The sequence below is a fragment of the Cornus florida genome, unplaced genomic scaffold (genome assembly GCF_030987335.1).
Source record: "Cornus florida cultivar Cherokee Brave unplaced genomic scaffold, ASM3098733v1 CherokeeBrave_3.0.0_Hap2_Chr01, whole genome shotgun sequence".
Lineage (NCBI taxonomy): Eukaryota > Viridiplantae > Streptophyta > Magnoliopsida > Cornales > Cornaceae > Cornus > Cornus florida.
In genome coordinates this window covers 84,321,204-84,343,341 of record NW_026775571.1, presented here as the reverse complement: position 1 = coordinate 84,343,341, position 22,138 = coordinate 84,321,204, and the positions used below count along the sequence as shown (strand labels likewise).

At 33.6% G+C, this 22,138-nt stretch overlaps 1 protein-coding gene and 1 pseudogene across 1 annotated transcript; both read right to left on the bottom strand.

Moving 5' to 3' along the window:
• Positions 1 to 2,138: 2,138 nt before the first annotated feature.
• Positions 2,139 to 11,736, bottom strand: LOC132303711 (polygalacturonase QRT3-like; annotated as a pseudogene).
• A 4,267-nt stretch (positions 11,737 to 16,003) lies between these two features.
• LOC132304457 (polygalacturonase QRT3) lies at positions 16,004 to 21,041 on the bottom strand. Its single transcript, XM_059802174.1, has 3 exons — positions 20,825 to 21,041; positions 20,460 to 20,690; positions 16,004 to 17,418 (listed from the first exon to the last, which is right to left on the bottom strand). The coding sequence occupies exons 1-3, from the start codon at positions 20,972 to 20,974 to the stop codon at positions 16,345 to 16,347; spliced, it is 1,455 nt and encodes a 484-aa protein (XP_059658157.1). The 5' UTR covers positions 20,975 to 21,041; the 3' UTR covers positions 16,004 to 16,344.
• Positions 21,042 to 22,138: the final 1,097 nt, after the last annotated feature.

Here is a 22,138-nt window from a genome sequence, read left to right as displayed (position 1 = left end):
ACACACACACACACACACACACACACACACACACACAGGTCTTGAGAAGCTGACCAAGACAATTAATATGGACCTACACGACGGAAGTGGCAAGACTGCAAGCCTAAGTTGACAAACTTTGTTCAAACTTCAAACTCAATTTCTAACTGCAACCAGATAGAACACCTCCACTGAATAAGATCAACTAACCAGGTCAAAGTTTCTTGCTTTGTGCACCAAGAAAAGTACCCGCCATTATTAGGTGCCATATTTTAGAAAAGTAGAGAAAGAAACAAAAGCAGACCATCATCAAATGACGAGTTTTGAGATGGAAATTTGGGTCGAAAATGATTTTCAAACAATGAAGTTTTAGACATGATGAAACAAACAGTAACCAAACTGGCCGACTGCGTGTGCCTCATCTTCTCTGTCTAAAATGAAAATTTGACTGATGTTCCATAGCGCTAGTGTTGGAGTTAGTTTTAGTAAAAAAAACAGTTCTCAAGAGTTTTAAAAATAAAAAAAATTACTATTTTTTTACCTAATTATAAAAGACAATTTTATGAAACGAACATTTTTTATGAGTGCTAAACACAGTCGCGCAAGCTGTGCATTCACAATCGCATGGTGGTTGAAAAACTCAATTATAGAAGTTGTAATTAATGCTCTTTTTTTTTTTTTTTTTTGAAACTATAAAACTTCAACTTTTAAGGCCAATTATTCTTTTATATTTCTTCTTTCTTTTCCATCTTACTTGTATGCTATGTTTGGTTGGAGGGATGGATGGGAGGAGAGATGGATGAATGTTTTCATATTTGATTGGAGGGAAGGGAGGAGAGGGAGGAAGCAAGGAGGGATGAACCCTCCTTGCTATACATTTTCCTATCCGCCCAAATTTGGGGAGAAAAGTGGAGAGAAAAGAGGATAAGTACCAAAATTTGTTATAATTTTCATTTTTATCCATCCTAAAAATTTATTAAAACTCTATTGCGTTAAAACAACTATAGTGATTATTAAATAAATTTAAATTAATTAATTGTTTGGTAGGTAATATATATATATATATATATATATATATATATACAGATTCATTAAAAAAAAAAAAATTGTTTGGTACATAAGTATAAAACATTCATTTTAGACAACTTAGTGGAACTCAATATTATTAAATAATTTTAAACTAATTAATTTCATAATTTTATATAGTAAGGGTATATTAGTAAAAAATATATAAAAACTATCATTTCCTTCCTTCCAACCAAACAAAAAAAAAACTAACACTTCATCAATCCTTTCTCCCGTCCTTTCCATTCAACCAAACAAAAAATAAATGAGACACTTTCCCTTCCTTAGGGATGACTCATCCATCCCTCCCCCTCTCCCATCCATCCATTTTTCCATCCCTCCAGCCAAACGAAGCAGTATGTATGCATATATATATATATATAGTAGTTAACCATACTGTGAATAGATTTGGAAAACATACTTTTCTTATTTCATATATACTAAAATTCAAAATTTATAATATTACTCCAATTAAAACTCAATCTCATGTCGTTATTTTAATTAAATTACATAAAATCTAATAAAAAATCCATAAAGATGGAATATATATATATATAACAAGTGAACAAAAAAGAAAGAAAGTAAAGAATGAAGTATAGCCATATATATCCAATTAGGAAAGAAAGAAAAAATAGAAGACAATTGTTAAAAATAAAAACAAAAATAAAGTTAAATATATGTAACAAAGGAAAGAAGGAAGGTTATTAGGTATAAAGAAAGAGGAAATAATTTAAAAGAATAATTTGGTCTTAAAGTTGAAGTTTTATAATTCCAAAAAAATAGGAAAGAAACATTAATTACAACTTATTTTTTAAGCAATAAGTTGTGTGACTGTGTTTAGCACTCCTCAACATAGTTTTCAAAAAGTATTTTTAAGATATTGTCATAATTTCCTATTCTCATAAAACAAAATCTTGTTTTCAAAAATCTATAAAACTGGACTCTTTAGTCTTTGACATTATTTGAATAAAATAACAATGAACTTTGTAGAATTAGTCGATAAAATAAATAAGTAGATGAATAAATATAACTAAAATTATACAACCAATATGAAGAAAATAATCAAAACAACATGATGAAAAAAAGAACCATGCTTCACCAATAACAGAAAATATTCTCTTATTAACATTTTAAATAGAAACAAAATTGACAAATCAAATGAAACCAAAATTGACAAAAAGCAATGAAGTCTGTTTTTCACATGAGAAATATTCCCTCTCCCACCATGTTATGCCGATAAGCAGCCATAGAAACCACCCCCATTAATGGCTTTCTCACTCTCAACAACCACCACATTGTTAGTCACATTGGTCACTGCATGCCCCGGAAGCCCCACAACCCCTTGTGTTGTATACAATGAATACTGAACATGATTTATCTGGTTAGGGAACACCAAAACTGATGAAAATCAGCCACCCACAGTGTCCCACTTCCAGGCACGGTTAGCTTCCCCACCGTTGATTTCAAGCTCATGCCATTCACATTGTTGTGATCAATCACCACTTGATCAATGTTTGTGAATTGCCCATCTAATTTGACCATTGGTATCATATTTTTTGGATCCCCACAAAACATGTTATTCACTACATTCAATCCAGAAATTGTGCCTTTAATGGACTTTTAACACGACATTACCGTCTCCTAGAAAAAACCCATTAGTGAAATGAACTTGAGAAGGGTCTTCAATCACTATAGCATTGTAATCCAAGTAGCAATTGTCTATTCTAGTCTGTGCTGCTTTTACTAAAACGCCCACACAACCAAAATATGTGGCCTTGTTGTAACAATGTACCCCAGTGACCATATTGGCCTGACCTCTTAGGACAATCCCAGTTGCTGCTGAGAAGATGGCAACGTCAGTGACTGCATTGTCGTTGCTGGCAAGATCAATGGCAGTGCCGGAAAGCCTCTCTCACCAGAGTCACCACCGACTGTTGAATGTTGTCCGAGGAAGGAGCTTGATATGTAGGTCTCATGGCCTAGGATTCCTTCTGTGGTGAAGTGGATGAAGAAGCAGTTGTTTATGCGGATTCTAGCTGAATTGATGACAAAGAGACCTCCTCCGCGATAGCTTGAATGGAATAGGATGTTACGGAAGGTGATGTCCTCATAGTAGATTCCAACATTTTGGGATTTCCTACCAGTGAAAGTGGCATTACGGGGAGAAGCTGTTTTGTCAAGTTTCTGAGAACCTGATGCCCACCCACAATTCAATCAAATGTCTGTCAGCAGGAAATGTGCCTGATGCTTGCAATGTGCCTCTTTGCACCTAAAAATGGCAGGACAATATTTTTCATTAAGAATTGTAGCTTAATGTGTAAACATCATGTGTACCCAGTGTAAATACTTCAAGTGTTAGAATGATTCCATTGAAAATGGATAGATCATATGAGTTTTTGAAAAACACATAACCATGCCAACATCCATAATGATACATAACGTGTGTCATTTGATAAATATGCTTTATTAAAACATATCACTGTCTGACAGTACACTGTTTGTGTCATTCGATAAAAATTCATATGGAATACTTGTCGAATAACATCCAACAGTTGCACTGTCCCTTTATTTGAGTATCTATAAAGCCTATTTTAATAGGACACAGATTTTCTTATGTGACAAAACCTGTGATGTACAAATTTTTTTGTGCAAGTGAGAATAGTGAATACTCAAATCATGGTAGTGACACAGTAAAATAACAATTAGATCCAATGTTAAATCATCTTATGGGATGCAAGTAGGCTTCTTCTTAGGATTTGAAAATATACAATAGATAAAGTTTAGATCATGAAATGCAAGGTACATAAGGTGGAGGTATAAAGAAAAGTTTTTGAAATGTTTACTGCCTCACATGAAGTTGGGTACCGCAAGCAGTTGGGTGTCATGATTATTGACTTTACCGTACGTCTTTCTTCACCTTTTATAATCTTTCCAGCAAAGTATGGAATCTATTATACTTCCAACCACTCTCAATGTTAGTTGGCAACTTTCTGTATTTGTTAATATTATGCCATTATGGGTAGACATAATTGTGGCTAAGCAAAATCATATTAAATTCTTACAAAGGGGAAAGAAAAGTGCAATCACAAAACAAATAGAGCAATGTTAGATTTAAATTTCACACTAAGCTTGAGCGGTATGAAATGCTGGTTGAACCTAAAACAACGACTTTCTTCAGATTATTATAAAACTAGTTATGTACCTAACCCCCACATAGCACCCTTGACTAACGGGGACTACTCTAAGTAATGGATTTATGTGGAAATTTTCTGATTTATAGGACTCCAAATTTCGAATAGAAATTATAAATGAAAATAAAATTTTTTTTTTTGAAATTAAATATGTCCTACTAGAAATTTGAAGACACATTTCAAATCCATATTTCAACATATATTTAAAATTATTCACTGAATTTAAAAATAAATTATATTCGTGTGACAATTGGACCGGCTAGAGCTATTCGTATTTTTACTAAAATGATTAGATTAATCATTCAAACATAACAGTAAAAAAATTAAAGGTTCATTATCTAGCATGTTGTCTTAACTTACATTTGCAAATTATTCCCCTAATTCACAAATAAAATATATTCGTGCGACAATTGGAGTGGCTAGAGCTATTCATGTTTACTAAAATGATTATATTAATCATTCAAACATAGAGTAAAAGCATTAAAGAGTTATTATCTAGTTTGGTGTCTGTTAATTTGGGATGTTGGAAGGTATGAAATAAATATGGTTCTAATAGTGGATAGTATGTGAAGAATGTCAATGCCCCAAACTCAGTCATTTTTTAAAATTTCATTTTAATGTTGCTTCCATACAAGAAGACTTGCAGGATCTAGCTAGGGTTTGGCACTCCCACACATGGGATCAATATAGAATTATTGGAATTAGGATCTTTAGGTTGGAATTTCTGCATTTATGAGTAGGATTTGAGAATAGGGTTTGAACTTTGAACTACAAAATCCTAATAAGACCTAAAAGTGTCTACGTTGCTAATCACATTACTTCAACATTTTGATTTCCACAAATTTATAACCAAATAAAAATAAAACAAAAAAGTGTAGACTCATGGTGAGCGCGGCTCATGATATATAAACTTAATTGAATAAAAAATATATTGATGTCTTAGCATACAAAGAGAACTCTGCTTGATGAGTAGATATTGGCTGCACCAAGCATACCATGTCATTGGTAGTACCGACCCAATAAAAGATACAGCATCCAATGAAATTGGTCTCACGGACTTGTATAAAATACTGACAATAAGCTAGTATGCTGCATCTTCACTGGATGAGCATACCAATGACATGATATGCCTGGTATCCAATATTTTGTCCAGTTTGAGAATTCATTGGGAGGGGAGGTCACTTCCAATCGTGTAGAGTCTAGACTATCCCCTTGAATTAAAAATATAAGAATTAAATAATGTAATTATAAAAATATTTAATGTGTCGGTTCGAATTTATTTGCCTCTTTATTAAACTTTTGGAAGGAAGAAAGAAACAGTTGGTTTTCTAGTTGGAAAAGTTTAAGGTATTGAAGAATGTGATTAGCTCATGGTTAGTGCATTCCCATGCATGAAAGGAAGGGCTACACGTTGGAATATGGACGTGCACAGCATAAAATAGACTTAAGACAAAAGAATCTCCGAAATTTTCAAAATCCCACCAAACACCTCAAGTAGTGTAACTGCAACTAAAGTATCATAGAAAAACAAGGCAAATATTTCAAAACATCAACATGCTAACGTGCGCCATGTAACTCCATGAGAGAGAGAGAGGGGAGAGAGAGAAACTCACCAGAATATTGCCTGCACCACGAGGGAACCTGATGGGCACGTTGATCCTGTAAGTCCCACCTTGGAAATCAATAACACCACCCCCCACCAAACAACCCCCCACCCCCCCCAAAAATCAATTCCAGGCAAGAATCCAAGCCCATGTTGCACTTTGATAGCATCATTCACAGCATCCAATATTGGGTAAGTGCTATCTTGCTCCCCAGTTGGGTCTGCACCATACCCAATTGGATAGAAAACTCTCCCAGCAGTTCTCTAAACCATACATACACATTGAAAAGAAAAGAAAGCCATTTAATATATATATTTTTTATATATATAGTCCCTCGGTCCTACAAAAAGGAACCTGACTTTTTAAGAGTGTAATTTTTAATGTTTTTTATTATCGTTGTAGGTAATGAATTTTCAAATATACCCTTCTATGGTGGGTCCACATAACTATAATTGCTTTTATAACTTCAAGGCAATGAGGGTAAATTAGGAATATTAAAAAATAGTACATTGGATTTTGAATTGAGACAGTCAAAAATGGAAAGGTAGACGCTTTTTGTGGGACGGAGGGAGTATACAAACACCAAAAAGAACACATAAATCAAAAACAAAATACATTAAACACATAAAACAAAAACTGTCTCACCTCTTGTGGATTTGAAGCCAAAATAGTGGAGGCTTTTTTCTCCTGAAGTTTTGTTTGGAATTCGTACAGTTTCTGTTGTTTAAAAGAACATGTTGTTTCTAGTTCCAATAAAAACAATAGAAAGAACAAAAATGATGAAGAGAGGCCCATTGATTCGTACCCTATTGGAAGAAATGAAGTCAGAGAGAGAAAGCTTTGTTGAACTGTTTCTATGGCGGGTTTTGAGGGTATAAATAGAATGACTTTTGGTTAGTTGGTTTTGGGTGGTGTTTTTGGTAATATAGCAAATGTTCATTAAGGCTATTGGCCATTTGGGCCTAATTATGCTGGCTAGGAAACTAAATTTAAGTAGAAATATGCACTTTACCCAAATGACATTTGGTTAGAGACAATACTTGGGTCCTCACCAGCTGATATGGACTAATAACAAATGGACACATCCTCCTTAATTACCAAATCAGAGATGGTGGGTTACATACTTACCGGTGATTTTATAATTAAGAAAGACGTGTCCATTTGTTATTGGTCCATATAAGCAGTCAAGATGGACTAGATCCTCATTGGTGAGGACCTAAGTATTGTCCTTTGGTTAGTTGGTTTTAAGGGGTTGTTTTTGGTATTATAGCAATTGCTCATTAAGTTTATTGGGCCTCATGATACAACATAGGAAACTATATTTAAATGGAAATATGCACTTTACTCAAATGACATTTGGCTAGTTGGTTTTTAGGTGGTGTTTTTGGTAATATAGCAATTGCTCATTAAGTCTATTGAGCCTTGTGATACTACAACATAGGAAACTAAATTTAAATAGGAAAATTCACTTTACCCAATTTGTACCCTATTTAACATTAAAAATAATTGAATGGATGAGTCATCCTTCCTCCTTTACAAACTTTCATCCCTCCAAATAGGAATAGAGGAGGGAATCAAGTGGGGCTATTAAAAAAATTTAAAATTACAATACTATCCTTCATAAATATTAGATAAACTCCACAATATGAGTATAATGGTAAAAACAAGTTAAAAATCTCTTCCCTTCTCTCCTAAGGAATAAAGTAAGTTGTCAGCTTCTTCTCTTCTCTTCCATCCAATCAAACAAACGGAGAGAAGGATACAATCTCTTCCTTAGGGATGTCAAATGGTAAAAACAATATATGCATAAAATGTTATATATATAGTTAATGTGTTACAAAATCACCATTCTTTTTATTTTTTTATTTATTTTTTATTTTTATCAAAATCATTTGCAATATGAACTCAAACTCATGATAGGCTTGCACTTTACAAGAAGAAAATGGTATATTAATGTTTAAATGTCTTAGATGGATTATTATAGTATTTTAATTCACTTGTATAATTTTATTATTCACCAACTTTTCCAATAAGAAAGGGAATAATGATATTTGTCTTAACTTTTGTATATTTGCACATAATTGTTTTTCAAAAAAAAAGGGACAGAATTGTCCTTCAAAAGTACTTCCACATTACACAATTATTCCAAAAAATCTTTTTACAATCCACTTCCTTTTATGAAAAATAAAAAAGGTATAATTGTATATTATCCCAAAAAGTATTCTCTCATGCCTCAATTATATTAACTTTCTCTACAATATATATATGGAAGTTAAAACAATAAGTATAAATGAGTAGTTTGTACAATATTCGGGCTTTAGCTCACAAAAGAAAGAGAAAAAAGGAGGCCCAAATATGTTTTTCTAAGGACAATACTTACCTACTCACCTCCCTTTTGTGTTTGATGGAGCATTTGGAAGGAGCGAAATAGAAGATCTTTCGATGGGGAGGAATCTTCCATTGGGGCTTTGAAGTTTCATATTATTAATTCTCTTTTTAGTTGGGTAATGAGGAGAAATTTTAAATCTTGAGATTGTTGATTTTTTGGGTTTCTTGGGTCCTTAAGATATTTTCCTCGGCTTCTGCCCTGTATAGTTTCCGGGATGCTTTCCTCTCTTTAACGCTTTGTAATGTACTCTTACTTATTAGGAAAAAAATAATAATAATAAAAAATTTTACTTACCTACTCACCGGTGAGTAAGTAACCCCTTCTGACCGTTGATGTGGTCTAATCACAAATGCACACATCATCTTTCATTACAAAATCAGAAAAATAATAAATAAGGAAAACAAAGAAGGTAGATGAATACGGAATGTGATTTACCATCAAGACAAAAGAGATAACCGTTGTTAACAGTCAAATTTCTAATGAGACGCTTGGGCCTGAAATGGTTTATCTAACATGGGTGGGTTCTCTTTTTGGAAATATGGCCCTTGGCCTTCACTTGTTCGAGCTCTGGCTTAATTAAGAGAAGGACAATACTTACCTACTCACTGGTTCCCTTCTATCCGCTGATGTGTCCAATCACAATTGCACACATTGTCTTTAACTACAAAATCAGGAAAGTAATAAATAAGAAAAAATAACTTCTTTATGGTAAATCACATTCTGCATTGACCCACCTTCTCAGTTTTCCTTATTTATTATTATTCTAATTTCGTAATTCAAGACGATGTGTACATTTATGATTGGATCACATCAGCAGTCAGAAAGAATCACCTACTCTCCCATGAGTAGGTAAGTATTGTCCTTCAGTTAATTGCCTGCTATGGAATCTAGAGGGTGAGTTTGTGGCCGAATCTCATCACTAGGGAGGTCCCATTACCCATCACTTTATTATTGTACTCATATGGAGGAAGTCCTCCTCATCGGTGAGGAGATAAGTATTATCCTTCTGATTTTATTAATGGATAATAACACTTACCTCCCTTGTAGATTGCCTAAATAATATGGACCTCTCATGTGGTTTTAAAATTAATGCTGACCTCTCCTACAGTGTTGACTTTGACCTGAATGTGTTAAATGACTATTATATCATTGTGCTTTTATTAGTGCAACAACATATAGACGAAATAGTATTTTCAAGCTTTCTAAGGGCATTTTTCGGGTTTTAAGTAAATTTTGGACATGACATCAATAGACAAGCGTGTCAAATTTTATGACAAGGGACGTCAGTGTTACTTAAATTTGAACCAAAGGGGACATCGGTGTTATATTTGAAACTATAGGGAGATTCAGTTATTTAGGCAATCTACAATGGAGGCAAGTGTAATTATCCCTTTTATTAGTTATGTTTTTAATCACGTCTTGGAAAAATGGTCTAAGCATAAAATTCAGTCAAAGTTGGTTTAACTTTTCTTTGATATAAAGGTTTGTTTTTCCTTGTAGTTCAATTTTGAGGTTTTTCCTCGCTAAGATTTTTCATGTAAAAGATATGGCGTTCATTCTTTTATTTTATTTATTTTCTTGTTCTATTAAAGTGTGTGTGATTGATTTGCGTTTTAAGGGTCAAATTAATTATAAAACTTGCTTAGTCACGAAATTAAGCAAGGATTGCTATTGAGTACCCTCTAGGTCTTCTAACCATCACTTGATATCTCAACTAACAACGTCTGCAAAGCGCAACTTGACTAATTCAATCATCTTTGCTTGAACTAAAAAGAATGATCACAAGAGGCAAAACTGAGCAACATGATCAAGTAGAAACCACATTCACAACTCAGTGAGGATCTAAATTATATATGATATTCTAATATTGAAATCGGAATTATATACGAGTAAAACAGATAAAAAGGTGCGAGAGGAAAGTGTAATGATAACACATGGAAGAAGAAAAGTCTCAACTAATGGGAAAAGAAAAGGAAAAAAAAAAAAATAAATAAAAAAGAGAGAAAAATCTTTGTAGAAGAAGAGTCTAAGACTCATGCAATTGGAACCAAAACCACCATGATTGGAAGAAGTTCATTTGCTTCTTCCTAGCTTAGGTACATAAATCAAGTGGTAAAACATTGTAAAATCATATGAAATTGGTGGGACACTAGTCACATAAACATGTTTTTATTCTACATTATTTGTATGGTAAGATAGGTTAGGTAAACCGCAAACCCTTTTTAATAAATCCGCGATCTATTCGGTTATTAATCATAATTTTAAAAATAATAACAAAGTTTAATCATATATATGAGTTGCCATAATAACAAAGTTCATTCTACATTATTTGTGAATGTTGCTAAACACTAAAAGCAAAACTACCAGGCAGATAGAAAAAGACCGCCATAAAATTTACCTCACACACTAAGCTTGTTAGTCTAATCAAAATCTCTAACTAATTAGTAGGATGATCCATCATATATCATCATGAGTACTAACTACATGTTTTGAAAATTTTCAAAATCCCCAATTCAATTACATGTGTTGAAACCTATTTTCAAAACCCCAAATCAAACTCTACAGGTCAGTAAATTAAAGTACAACAATCCTTTTTTTTTGGTAATTAAATCATGGAACAATTACACTTGCAAAATAAAAAAATAAAAATAATAATAATAATCATGGAACAATTACAAAACTGCTATCTAAATTAATTTTACCTGATTAAGTACATTTGAGATCACAAGAATTGACTACTATATCTGCTCGGATTGGCCGGAACACCTCAGCTTGAAAAGTTTTAGACTGACCATCATCACCATCCTTATCATCCTTGGCCTCAAATGTAATGTACCAGCAACAGGCACAGCTTTTGCCTTCACAACCTTCACAAAGACATAATTTGTCCCCTACCAAACAAAATTTCCAATATGAAAATAAGTGTAATGTGAATTTAATATACCATTCAACAAAATAATAAATAAATAAAATTACATACATGATTGTCATTGTAATGCTGAATTGCTGAATGTGAGTAGCCCAGTGACCATTTCTAAAATCTCGAGGTCATCGTGGACTGCTGCAACTGGCATAATTCGACCAAAATCTTTGCTTGGGGTAAGTCAGGAACATCAAATCCCTATAAAATGCACCAAATTAATTAGCCCCAAACACATACATATACGCGCGCGCGCGCGCACACACACACATATATATAAAGTGAGAGAGTATTTTAATAGATAACGATGGCGTTAGAGAAGAAACACTTACTCTTTCGTAAAACGTTTGAAGGTACAAGGCTCTCTGTTTATCGGTCAACAGGCCACTGGATTGTCTATAAGCCATACTCAAAGATTTACAGAAATGCAACACAGAAAAAAACCCTAACCCTAATTGGCACGGCACGATAAAAAGATGAGAATGAGAATGGTCCCCCTTCAACACGATACCCGGCCATAGATTAAATTCTCAAATACTCCCTCTGTTCCGAGTGGGCACTTTGGGAAGGTTGTCTATCCGAATTAATGTCGGACAAATGACCCCGCTTTTGTTGGGACTCGAGTTCAAATTGTTAGGTAACAGTGCAATGCTTATTCATTCATACCTCATTGTTTTCTTATTCGAATTCAACACGAGACAAATAACTTTTGTTACAATTTGTACGGTTTTAACTCTATGTATTTATTAATTTAAAAATAATAATTTTTTTATATACAATTTTTTAATTTTTATGTATATATAATTTTTATATCCATCTCTCTTTTGTTAAAGGGGAATTGAAAACCTTTTGAGTTGTCCATTTTAATTTTGTCCTTACTATTATTGAAAGCGTGGACTTTATTTTTTTTGGATGAATTTTATACAATTATATTTTTTTAATATTTTTGTTATTTTTTATATTAATTTTATTATTTGAATAAGCACAAGGCTTACTTACTCACCGGTGATAAAAATAACACATCGGCTTTAATAACAAAATCAGTAAAATACTAAAAAAAAAAAGAAAAAAGAAAAAAGAAAGGTCGGATCGACCCGTGTGTAATCACTATTTCTCTCTTCTCTCTCTTTCGTAGATTCCCAAACCCACGCCCTCCCCTCTCCGGAATGCATACGTTCCCACAATATTCTTCACAATCGGATCAAATTGTCTGAGATGCTTCTGTTGCTGGTGCTGCTGTTGCTAACCACCATAGCAACACCATATGCAGGTGCTTCCTTTGCAAAGCCACGAGGCATTTTTCTCTCTGTGTGGATCAAGTAATTAAGAATGATGAGATCTAGTTGTCTTTGCTCAGTTTAGAGGAATGTTGTACCATATTTTTCATCTCTCTTTTTAGCACACATATATAAGAACAAAGGTAACTTAATTATCTATTTGATAGAAATATATTTTATTTGTTTATTTTTAAATAATTATTTTTAGAGGGTATGAAATCACCAAAAATGTTGACTCGAGAAAAAAGAGAAAGGGTGATTACCCAATTAAAATGGGTCGATCCGACTTTCTTCTTTGTTTTTCAGTATTTTGCTGATTTTGTTATTAAAGTTGATGTGTTATTTTTTTATTTATTGAAATACATAGGGATGAGTAGGGTGTGACTACTCACCGGTGAGTAGCTAAGCATTATCTTTTAAATAATTACAATTATTGGATTATCCATCTCTATTTTTTATAAGTTAGTCCATTTAACTCCCTTTTATTCTTAGATTGCCTTGGGTTCTCTATGAGTTTGTTTGTTTTTGATCTCTTCCTTCAAATCTTAGACATCATGTTTGTTTTGAACAAGAAACAATGTGAAATCATATATATCTATATCTATATTCTACTAATGATTATGTTTTTATTACTATAAATTATTTTATAATTAAAAGAGAGTTAATTCATTTAAAACTTTTATTCTTAAGACCATCTTCAATACAAAATGCTATTTGTGCATGCCAAATTTATATTTTGAGAGGTGTTACAGTGTCAAAATGATATATTCTAGCAATTCTACTCTAATAGTGCATTGCTATTTTTTGACACAACCACCATTTTTTTTTTTATTTTTTTTATTTTTTTATTTATTTTTTTACAACTACCATCCCCAACTTCCATTTTTAACCACCATTCTTTTTCCATTGCAAATATAGATAGAGATAGACAAAGGAAACAAACTCTATTCTCCAAGAAACAAATAGATTAATGAAAGAGAGATGAGAGAGAAAGAAAGAAGATTAACAATTTAATCGAAGAGATGATAACCATATTGTAAAAACAAGATTTCATCAAATTCATCCGATCTCCGGTCGATTTTTGATCATTATCGCTGCCACCCTTTTCACCAGAGCTCATGCCACGACCTAAAACCACGGCGACGGCGGAAGGAGCCACGATCGGACCACGGGGGAGGGAGTCATGATCGGACCACCTAGAACCACGATCGGACCACCCAGAACCACGGCGGTGGGAGCCACGATCTAACCACGGCGACGTGTGAAAGCGGCCGTGGGGCCGATTCGCCATCGAGATCAAAGACCCCTGGAAAGAAGACCTGAGTTTGGCTCGGCACCTTCGACTCCGCCACTAGCTCTTTTCACGGCCCCAAGGTCAAGACCAATTTTCCACTACTACCCTTTTCAATCCCTAATACACCCAACCCAAACCCTTAATAATGGCAATCATCTTCATGATGATGATGGATTTCAACAATTTCATTCGAGACCCACCACGAGCAGCCTGAGCAACACCTTAGAGTCCTCTAGTGGGCCCAGATCGTCGAATCCACCGCCGAAGTTTAGAATTCGACAACGGCAAAAGTCACAATCGATCGTTGCAGATGAGAGGGAGAGAGGACAACAGAGATAGCAATGTTGAGGGACAGAGACAGCAACGAAGGGGATTGAGGGAGATAGGAAGAAACGGCGTCGTAGGGCAATTAAAGAGACTTGCCAAAAAAAATTGATAACTCCTATATTTGAAAACAAATTTAAGATTTTTAAATTTTGAAAGGTTAAATGAAAAGCCATCGAAAAGTTTATTTTTATCCATCTCTCGGAATTCGAGAGTTCAAAATAAGAGAGCATTCGAGTTGCTCTAAATGATTTTGGTTTCTCAAAGGACAAAAACTTTTATTCCTAATGATGAGTCTCTCTGTCTCATTTATTAATGTCTTGAGAAGCTCACCTAGTCAATTAATATGGACTTACACAACCAATGTGGCAGGACTGAATGCTATCACGAGCTCACCAACTTGGTTCAATCTTCAAACTCAATTTTTGACTGCTGCAACCAGAAAAGTACCACATTGGTTGGCTAATGTTTAAACATAGTAGCATAAAGTGGGAGTGGGAACGAAAATGAGAATGGAAGTTTGATAGCGGTAAAAATTTAAGTCGAGTGGGAGAAAACGATAGCGAGAGTGTGCAGAGTGCAAAAATGAGAGGATTGCAAAGCACGAGTACAACACTTGTTTAAAAAAACTTATGTGACTTAGTGTTTAACACTAAAAAGTGCTAACTTGTACAATTTTATTCTTATGATTTCTCCAAATCCAACCACAGTCTTAACTTGTCAATACGATGGATGTCAATTTTTTGCCAGTTGGGAAAGTTTAACAATAATGCATGTGACTAGTATGTATGTATGTTTTTGTATGTATTTTTAGGTGTTATCGGAATTTTTTAGAGCATTTCATGATCCACCTTTAGACAAAGGCGGTCATCCCTTTTAAAATGCCCAACTTAATTATTTAAAAAAATAAAAAAAATGGGGATGATTAGGAGATTTGAATCCCAAACTTCAAGATGTAAGGTACCAGCCTTAACATTTTTGGGATTATTTGATAGAAGTTTATTTGAGTTCAAATTATTAGAAATCATGTACAACACCCTTAATAGGTCAGCTTTGATTTGAGTTGCCAATGATTCATTGTGTCCAAAATCACCAAATCATATGTAGAAAATGAAATAATTGTTAGGATTATTGATACTAAGTATGTAACAATATCGGACTCTTGAAAAACAATTACAAATTGATCCATACGACGAACCATAATATAAATAAGTATCACCATTCATTAAACATTAAACACCATTTATTTCAATAAAACAAGGATTTAAAATTCAATAGTATATATAAGAAAGGTCTTAAAATATTATTTTCCAAGCATATCATTTCTCTGGTTTTTGGCGGGGTTATTATGAGAAAGAATTCAAAACTCTGATTTGAATTGAAGTTTTTCAAGTTAAAAAGGTGCAGCACATGCACTAAAACAAAACTTCAGATCCCTAGCTTTTAGAAGCTTTCTTGATTCTTGTTCAATATTTAAATCTTGTCTTAAGAATATTTAATGAGTTTTCAAAAAATATTTTTAAGGAGCTGTCATATTTTTTGGTTCTTAGAAAAAAAAAATTGTTTTAAAAAAACTAAAAAAAAAAAAAAGAAGCTCCTACTCCTTGACATTATTTATTTACCAACACCTCAAACAATAAATTTTGTAATGTTACTCAATAAAATAAATCATTAAAATCATAAAATATCCACTACTTTCAAATTTTGATCATAAAACTCCAATATGTTTAAGAAGACTCTTACACTTTTTTAAAGTCATCACATTTCCTTAATATCCGTATTTGTTAACTGGGCTATGAAATGACAAATTTAACCTTACGATTTAATGTTAAATTAAAAACTATACACTATTTTTTTAAATTATTAAAATACCCTTTAAAATTACAAAATTTATGAGAGAGAGAGGGGTGATAATTTAAGAAAGAGGGTGAATAAGAAGATTAGAGGTATTTTTGTAATTTTAAAAAGTAATTTTAGTTTTTAATTTAACATTAAATAATAAGGTTAAATTTATCATTTCATTCTCTTGTTAGCGGATGGGATCACTATTTAAAAGTATAAGGATTTTTCTGAAACAAGTTGAGATTTTATGATTTTAATCTTAAATAAAATTAAAAATATTCAACTAATATGAAGAAAATAGTCGAAACAACATAGTGAAAAAAAAAAAAAAAAAAAAAAAAAAAAACCAACCTTCACCAATAACTAAAAAAATCAATCTTATAAACCTTTTAAATAGAAACAAAAATTTCAATTCTATATGAAACCAAAATTGACAAAAATCAATGAATTCCCTGTATTTCACATGAGAAAGTTTCTCTCTCCAACCATGTTATGCTGATCAACAGCCACAGAAACCACCCCATTAATGGCTTTCTCACTCTCAACAACCACCACATTGTTAGTCACATTGGTCACTGCATGTCCAGGAAGCCCCACAACCTCTTGTGTATACAATGAATACTGAACATGATTTATCTGGTTGGGGAACACCAAAACTGATGAAAAATCAGCCACCCACCGTGTCCCATTTCCGGCCACGGTCAGCGTCCCCACCGTCGATTTCAAGCTCATGCCATTCACATTGTTGTGATCGATCACCACTTGATCAATGGTTGTGAAGTGCCCATCTAAGTTCACAATTGGTACCATATTTTTTGGATCCCCACAAAACATGTTATTGACCACATTCAATCCTGAAATCGAACCTTTAATGGACTTCAACACAACGTTACCATCTCCTAGAAAAAACCCATTAGTGACATGAACCTGAGAAGGGTCTTCAATCACTATAGCATTGTAATCCAAGTAACAATTGTCTATTCTGGTCTGTGCTGCTTTTACTAAAATGCCCACACCACCAAAATATGTGGCCTTGTTGTAACAATGTACCCCAGTGACCATATTGGCCTGACCTCTCAGGACTATCCCAGTTGCTGCTGAGAAGATGGCAATGTCAGTGACTGCATTGTCGTTGCTGGCAAGATCAATGGCAGTGCCGGAGAAGCCTCTCTCTCCGGGGTCACCACCGACAGTTGAATGCTGTCCGAGGAAGGAGCTTGATATGAAGGTCTCGTGGCCGCTCTGGACAAGGATTCCTTCTGTGGTGAAGTGGATGAAGAAGCAGTTGCTTACGCGGATTCTGGCTGAATCGATAACATAGAGACCTCCTCCGAGATAGCTTGAATCGAATAGGATGTCCCAGAAGGTTATGTCCTCATAGTAGATTCCAACATTTTGGGCTTTTGTATCAGTGAGAGTGTTATTATGGGGAGAGGCATTTTTTTCAAGTTTCTGAGAATTTGATGCCCATAGTTCAATCAGATGTCTATCGTCAGGAAATGTGCCTGATGCTCGCAATGTGCCTCTTTGTACCTAAAAATGGAAGGACAATATTGTTTCATTAAGGAATTGTAACTTCATGTATGAACATCATGTGTACTGTGAATACTTCTAGTGGTAGAATGATTTCCATTAAGAATGCATAGATATATCATACGAGTTTGTGAAAACCCTTAACCATGCCAATATCCATAATGACAAAACAATTCATCTTTTACCGAGAATTATGTCATTCGATCATTTATCAGACAGCATTTAGTTTCGTGTTACTAACGGATAGAGCACCTATAAAGTCTATTTTAATGGGACCTGGATCTTCTCATGTGTTCATTTCATTCCGTGTCTGTTATATGCATTTACATCGTTAACGCAATAATTATATATCGTTTATATGTGTTTGCACTATTGATATAGAATGATTGCACATAAGAGAAGATCTGAGTTCATTATAGCGAGCTTAAAAACATAACCTTCTCAAAAAAGTGATGGAGAGTGACAAAAGCCTATTTTAATAGGACTTGAATCTTCTCATGCCTTCATTTCATCTCATATTTGTCATACACATTTACATTATTAACACAATAATTATATATCTTTTATATGTGTTGCACTATAATTATGATTGCACATACTCCCCTACACAGGAGAGGATTAAAAAAAGTGATGAAGAGTGACAAAAGCTGCAATGTACAATTTTTTTGTGCAAGTGAAAATAGTGAATAGTCAAATCATAGTTGTGACACACAGTACAACAATTGGGCCAAATGGCTCCTTCTTCGGATTTGAAAAAATGCAACTGATAAAGTTCAGAGCATGAAGTGCAAGAATAAAGATTAAGTGTAGGTGGAAAGATGAGTTCTTGAAATATCTACTCCCCACACCTGAAGTTGGGTACTGCAAGCAGTTGGGTGTCATGATTTATTGACTTTATCGTACGTCTTTCTTCACCTTTTTATATCTTTTCTACGAAGTATGGAATCTAATTTACTTCCAACGACTCTCAATGTTAGGGTGGACAACTTTTTGTAATTGTTAATATTTTGCCATCATGATGGGAGATCATCATAAGTGAGCAACATTCATATTATTTTTTAAAAATGAAAAAAAAAATAAAAAATCAAACGCAAAACAAATAGAACAAATTTCACACTTTCTATGACATAAAATTTTAGGGACTATTATTGGTGTAGTGACAAAAGTTCGAACGATCAAGTATTTAATGCTGATTAAAACTAAAAATAATTACTTTATTACGATTACATGTGTCAGTGATCGTGGTTGTCTGTCGACTATCAGAGACTACACTAAATAGTAAATCTATGTGAATTTTTATTTATTTATTTATAGACTTCAAAATTCCGAAAAGGGATTAATTTGGATGAAAATAAAAATTCAATATATTCCAAAATTTATGATTAAATTATTTTATTTGGAAAAAAAATATGTCAACTCTTAAAATTTGACTAAACATTTCAAATCCATATTTCAACATATATTTGCAAATTATTCACCAAATTCACAAATAAACTACAATCGTGCGACAATTGGAGTGGTTATACCTCATCATATTTTAACTAAAATGATAAGTTTAATCATTCAAACAACGAGTAAAAAAAAATAAAGGGTCATTATCCAGTGTGATGTCTCAACAAACATTTGCACATTATTAACCGAATTTACACATAAACTACTATATCCGTGTGACAATTGGAGAGGCTAGAGCTATTCTCATTTTCACTAAAATATTAGATTAAGCCTTCAAACATAGAGAGAAAAAGCATTAAAGAGTTATTTATATGATTAGTTTAATCATTCAAACATAGAGTAAAAGGCATTAAAGAGTTATTATCAGGTTTGGTGTCTGCTAATTGGGGATGTTGGAAGGTATGAAATAAATATGGTTCTAACATTGGATGGTATGTGAAGAATGTCGATGTCCCAAGGCGTTGACTTGCGGTGAGAGCGTCTTTTGATGTATAAGCTTAATCGAATATATATATGTATATATATATATTTTGTTGTCCTACTATAGGGAATTCCAATTGATGAATGGATATTGGGTGCAGGTATTACCTCTTCAATGAAAATACCAAGTCCAATAAAATTTGCCCCACCTACTGGTAGTTATACATTATTAGCGTGTATGTATATGTAAGCGCATTCAATATATTCTTTCATGGGATTCATTGGGAGGGGAGGTTATTTATCGTGGACTATTATAATGGATGGACACTTGCTCATTTATTTAAAAGTTTAAATTGTTAGGTAATGTTATATACTCAATTATTTATACTCAATTATTTTTCAATTCAGATTTGATGTGGGACAAATGACACTTGTTATATTCTCTTCCACACAAACTCGCAAAGTCCTTGTTGCGTCTCGGGCTATCCTGCTTACCTAGGTCGGCTCACCTAGACACTTGGCGTGTCACCGGATCAACGACTGGGTTTGACTTTAATACCAACTGTAATGGATGGACGCTTGCTTATTTATTTAAAAGTTCAAACTGTTGGGTAGTGCTGCTTGCCCAATCACTTTTCCATCCGGATCCGATGTGGAACAAATGACCATTTGTTACAATTATCTCCTTGAATTAAAAATCTAAGAATTATATCTTAAAAACTTAAAATAATGTAATTATAAGATCATTTAATATGTTGGTTTGAATTTAATTGCCTCTATTTTGAACTTTTGGAGGGAAGGAAGAAACAGTTGGTTTCTAGTTGGAAAAGGTTTAAGGTATTGAAGAATGTGATTAAAGAGGGCCATTGATGAAAAGACTGAAGAAAGCTCATGGTTGATGCAATCCCATGCATGAAAGAAAGGGCTACATGTTGGAACATGGACACGTGTCACAAACCCACATGCACAGCGTAAAATACACTTAATTTAAGATTAAATAAACTCCAAATTTTCAAAACCCCACCAAACACCTCAAGATTATTAGTAGTACTAGTAACTGCAACTAAAAAGGACCACAGAAAAGCAAGACAAACCATTTCAAAACATCAACATGCTAACGTGCGCCAATGTAACTCCATGAGAGAGAAAAAGAAGAGAGAGAAACTCACCAGAATATTGCCTACACCAGGAGGGAACCTTATGGGCTTGCTGATGTTGTAATTCCCACCTTGCAAATCAATAACAACACCACCCAAATCATTAATTCCAGGTAACAATTCAAGCCCATGTTGCACTTGGACGGCATCATTCACAGCATTCAAAATTGCATCACTGCTATCTTGCGCCCCAGTTGGGTCTGCACCATACCCAAGTGGATAGAAAACTCTCCCAGCAGTTTTCTAAACCATATAACACAATGAAAAGAAAGCCATTTAATATATATTTTTATTCTCTCTCTATATAAACACCAAAACGAACACATAAAACAAAAAACAAAAAAACATTAAACACATAAAGCAAAAAACTGTCTTACCTCTTCTGGATTTGAAGCCAAAATAGTGGAGGTTTTTTTTTCCTGAAGTTTTGTTTGGAATTCGTACAGCTTCTGTTGTCTAAAAGAAGATGTTTTTTCTAATTCCACTAAAAACAATAGAAAGAACAACAATGATGAAAAGAGGCTCATTGTTTCGGAGTTTCGAACTGTATTAGTGTGTGTGTGTGTGTGAGAGAGAGAGAGAGAGAGAGAGAGAGAGGAGGGGGGGCTTTGTTGAACTGTTTCTTTTGCGGGTTTCGAGTCTATAAAATGGAATGACTTTCGGTTAGTTGGCTTCGAGGTGGTGTTTTTTGTAATTTAGCAAATTGCTCATTAAGCCTATTGGGCCTAATGATACAACAAACGAAACTAATTTTAAATAGAAATATGCACTTTACCCAGAGTTGGTTGGTTGGTTGGCTTTATTCAATGAAAATGCATTACTTTAAAGGGATTATTACATATATTTGCACATAATTTTTTTTGAAAAAACATAAATAAAATGACAGCATTGTCCTTCAAAAGTACTTCCACATTACACAATTATTGCAAAAAAAAATAAAATTAAAAGACTTTTCTTTTATGAAAAAATAACCTAATTGTCCTTTAAAGTTTAAAAGAATTCTCACACGCTATATTTTCCTCCCATATAAGGATAATATAGCATGAGAGAGTCGCAATGAGTAATCTGTATAATATTTAGGCTTTAGCCCACAAAAGAAAGAGTTAAAAGAGGCCCAAATATGTTTTGGTAGTTAACCCAGAGCTTGAACAAGTAGGGCCACATATTTCTAACAAGAGATTCCACTCACGTTAGGTAAAAACCATATCATCAAGCCCAATGGGTGATCCATTTGAAATTTGACCGTTAGCAAACTGTTGTCACGATGATTCAGCTGTCGCATCACTAGGAGGTCCCATTCCATGAAAATTCTTCTAAAGTTTGTTGTTGCTAATCAAACGCATCTTCTTATTAGAAAAAGTTTATAATCAACAACATTGTGATAACCGAGTGTGAGGTAATAGACCCCACACAATTTTTCTCTCTTTGTCATTCTGATTAATGGATCCCACACACTTTTCTCTGTCATTAAGAAGCTATTAGGAATTAATCCAGTTGATCATTGATATATATATGCATGCGTGAACATCAGATTCTTAGGGGCAAAAAAATCACTGTTAAAGAATTAAAATCTGCCGAAAATATCATTAGTGAAGATTTCTCGACGGACAAGTTATCAGCCGGATAATATCAAAATTGCTTAATATTTTTCTTTTTTCCACAATATTTTTAGAAAGATTTCAAATCATCTA

Coding starts and splice junctions, on each gene's coding strand:
- LOC132304457 (XM_059802174.1), bottom strand. CDS start 20,974: ATGAGCCTCTTTTCATCATTGTTGTTCTTTCTATTGTTTTTAGTGGAA. Junction 20,691..20,824: donor TGGCTTCAAATCCAGAAGAG/GTAAGACAGTTT, acceptor TATATGGTTTAG/AAAACTGCTGGGAGAGTTTT. Junction 17,419..20,459: donor CTGGTGTAGGCAATATTCTG/GTGAGTTTCTCT, acceptor TTCCATTTTTAG/GTACAAAGAGGCACATTGCG.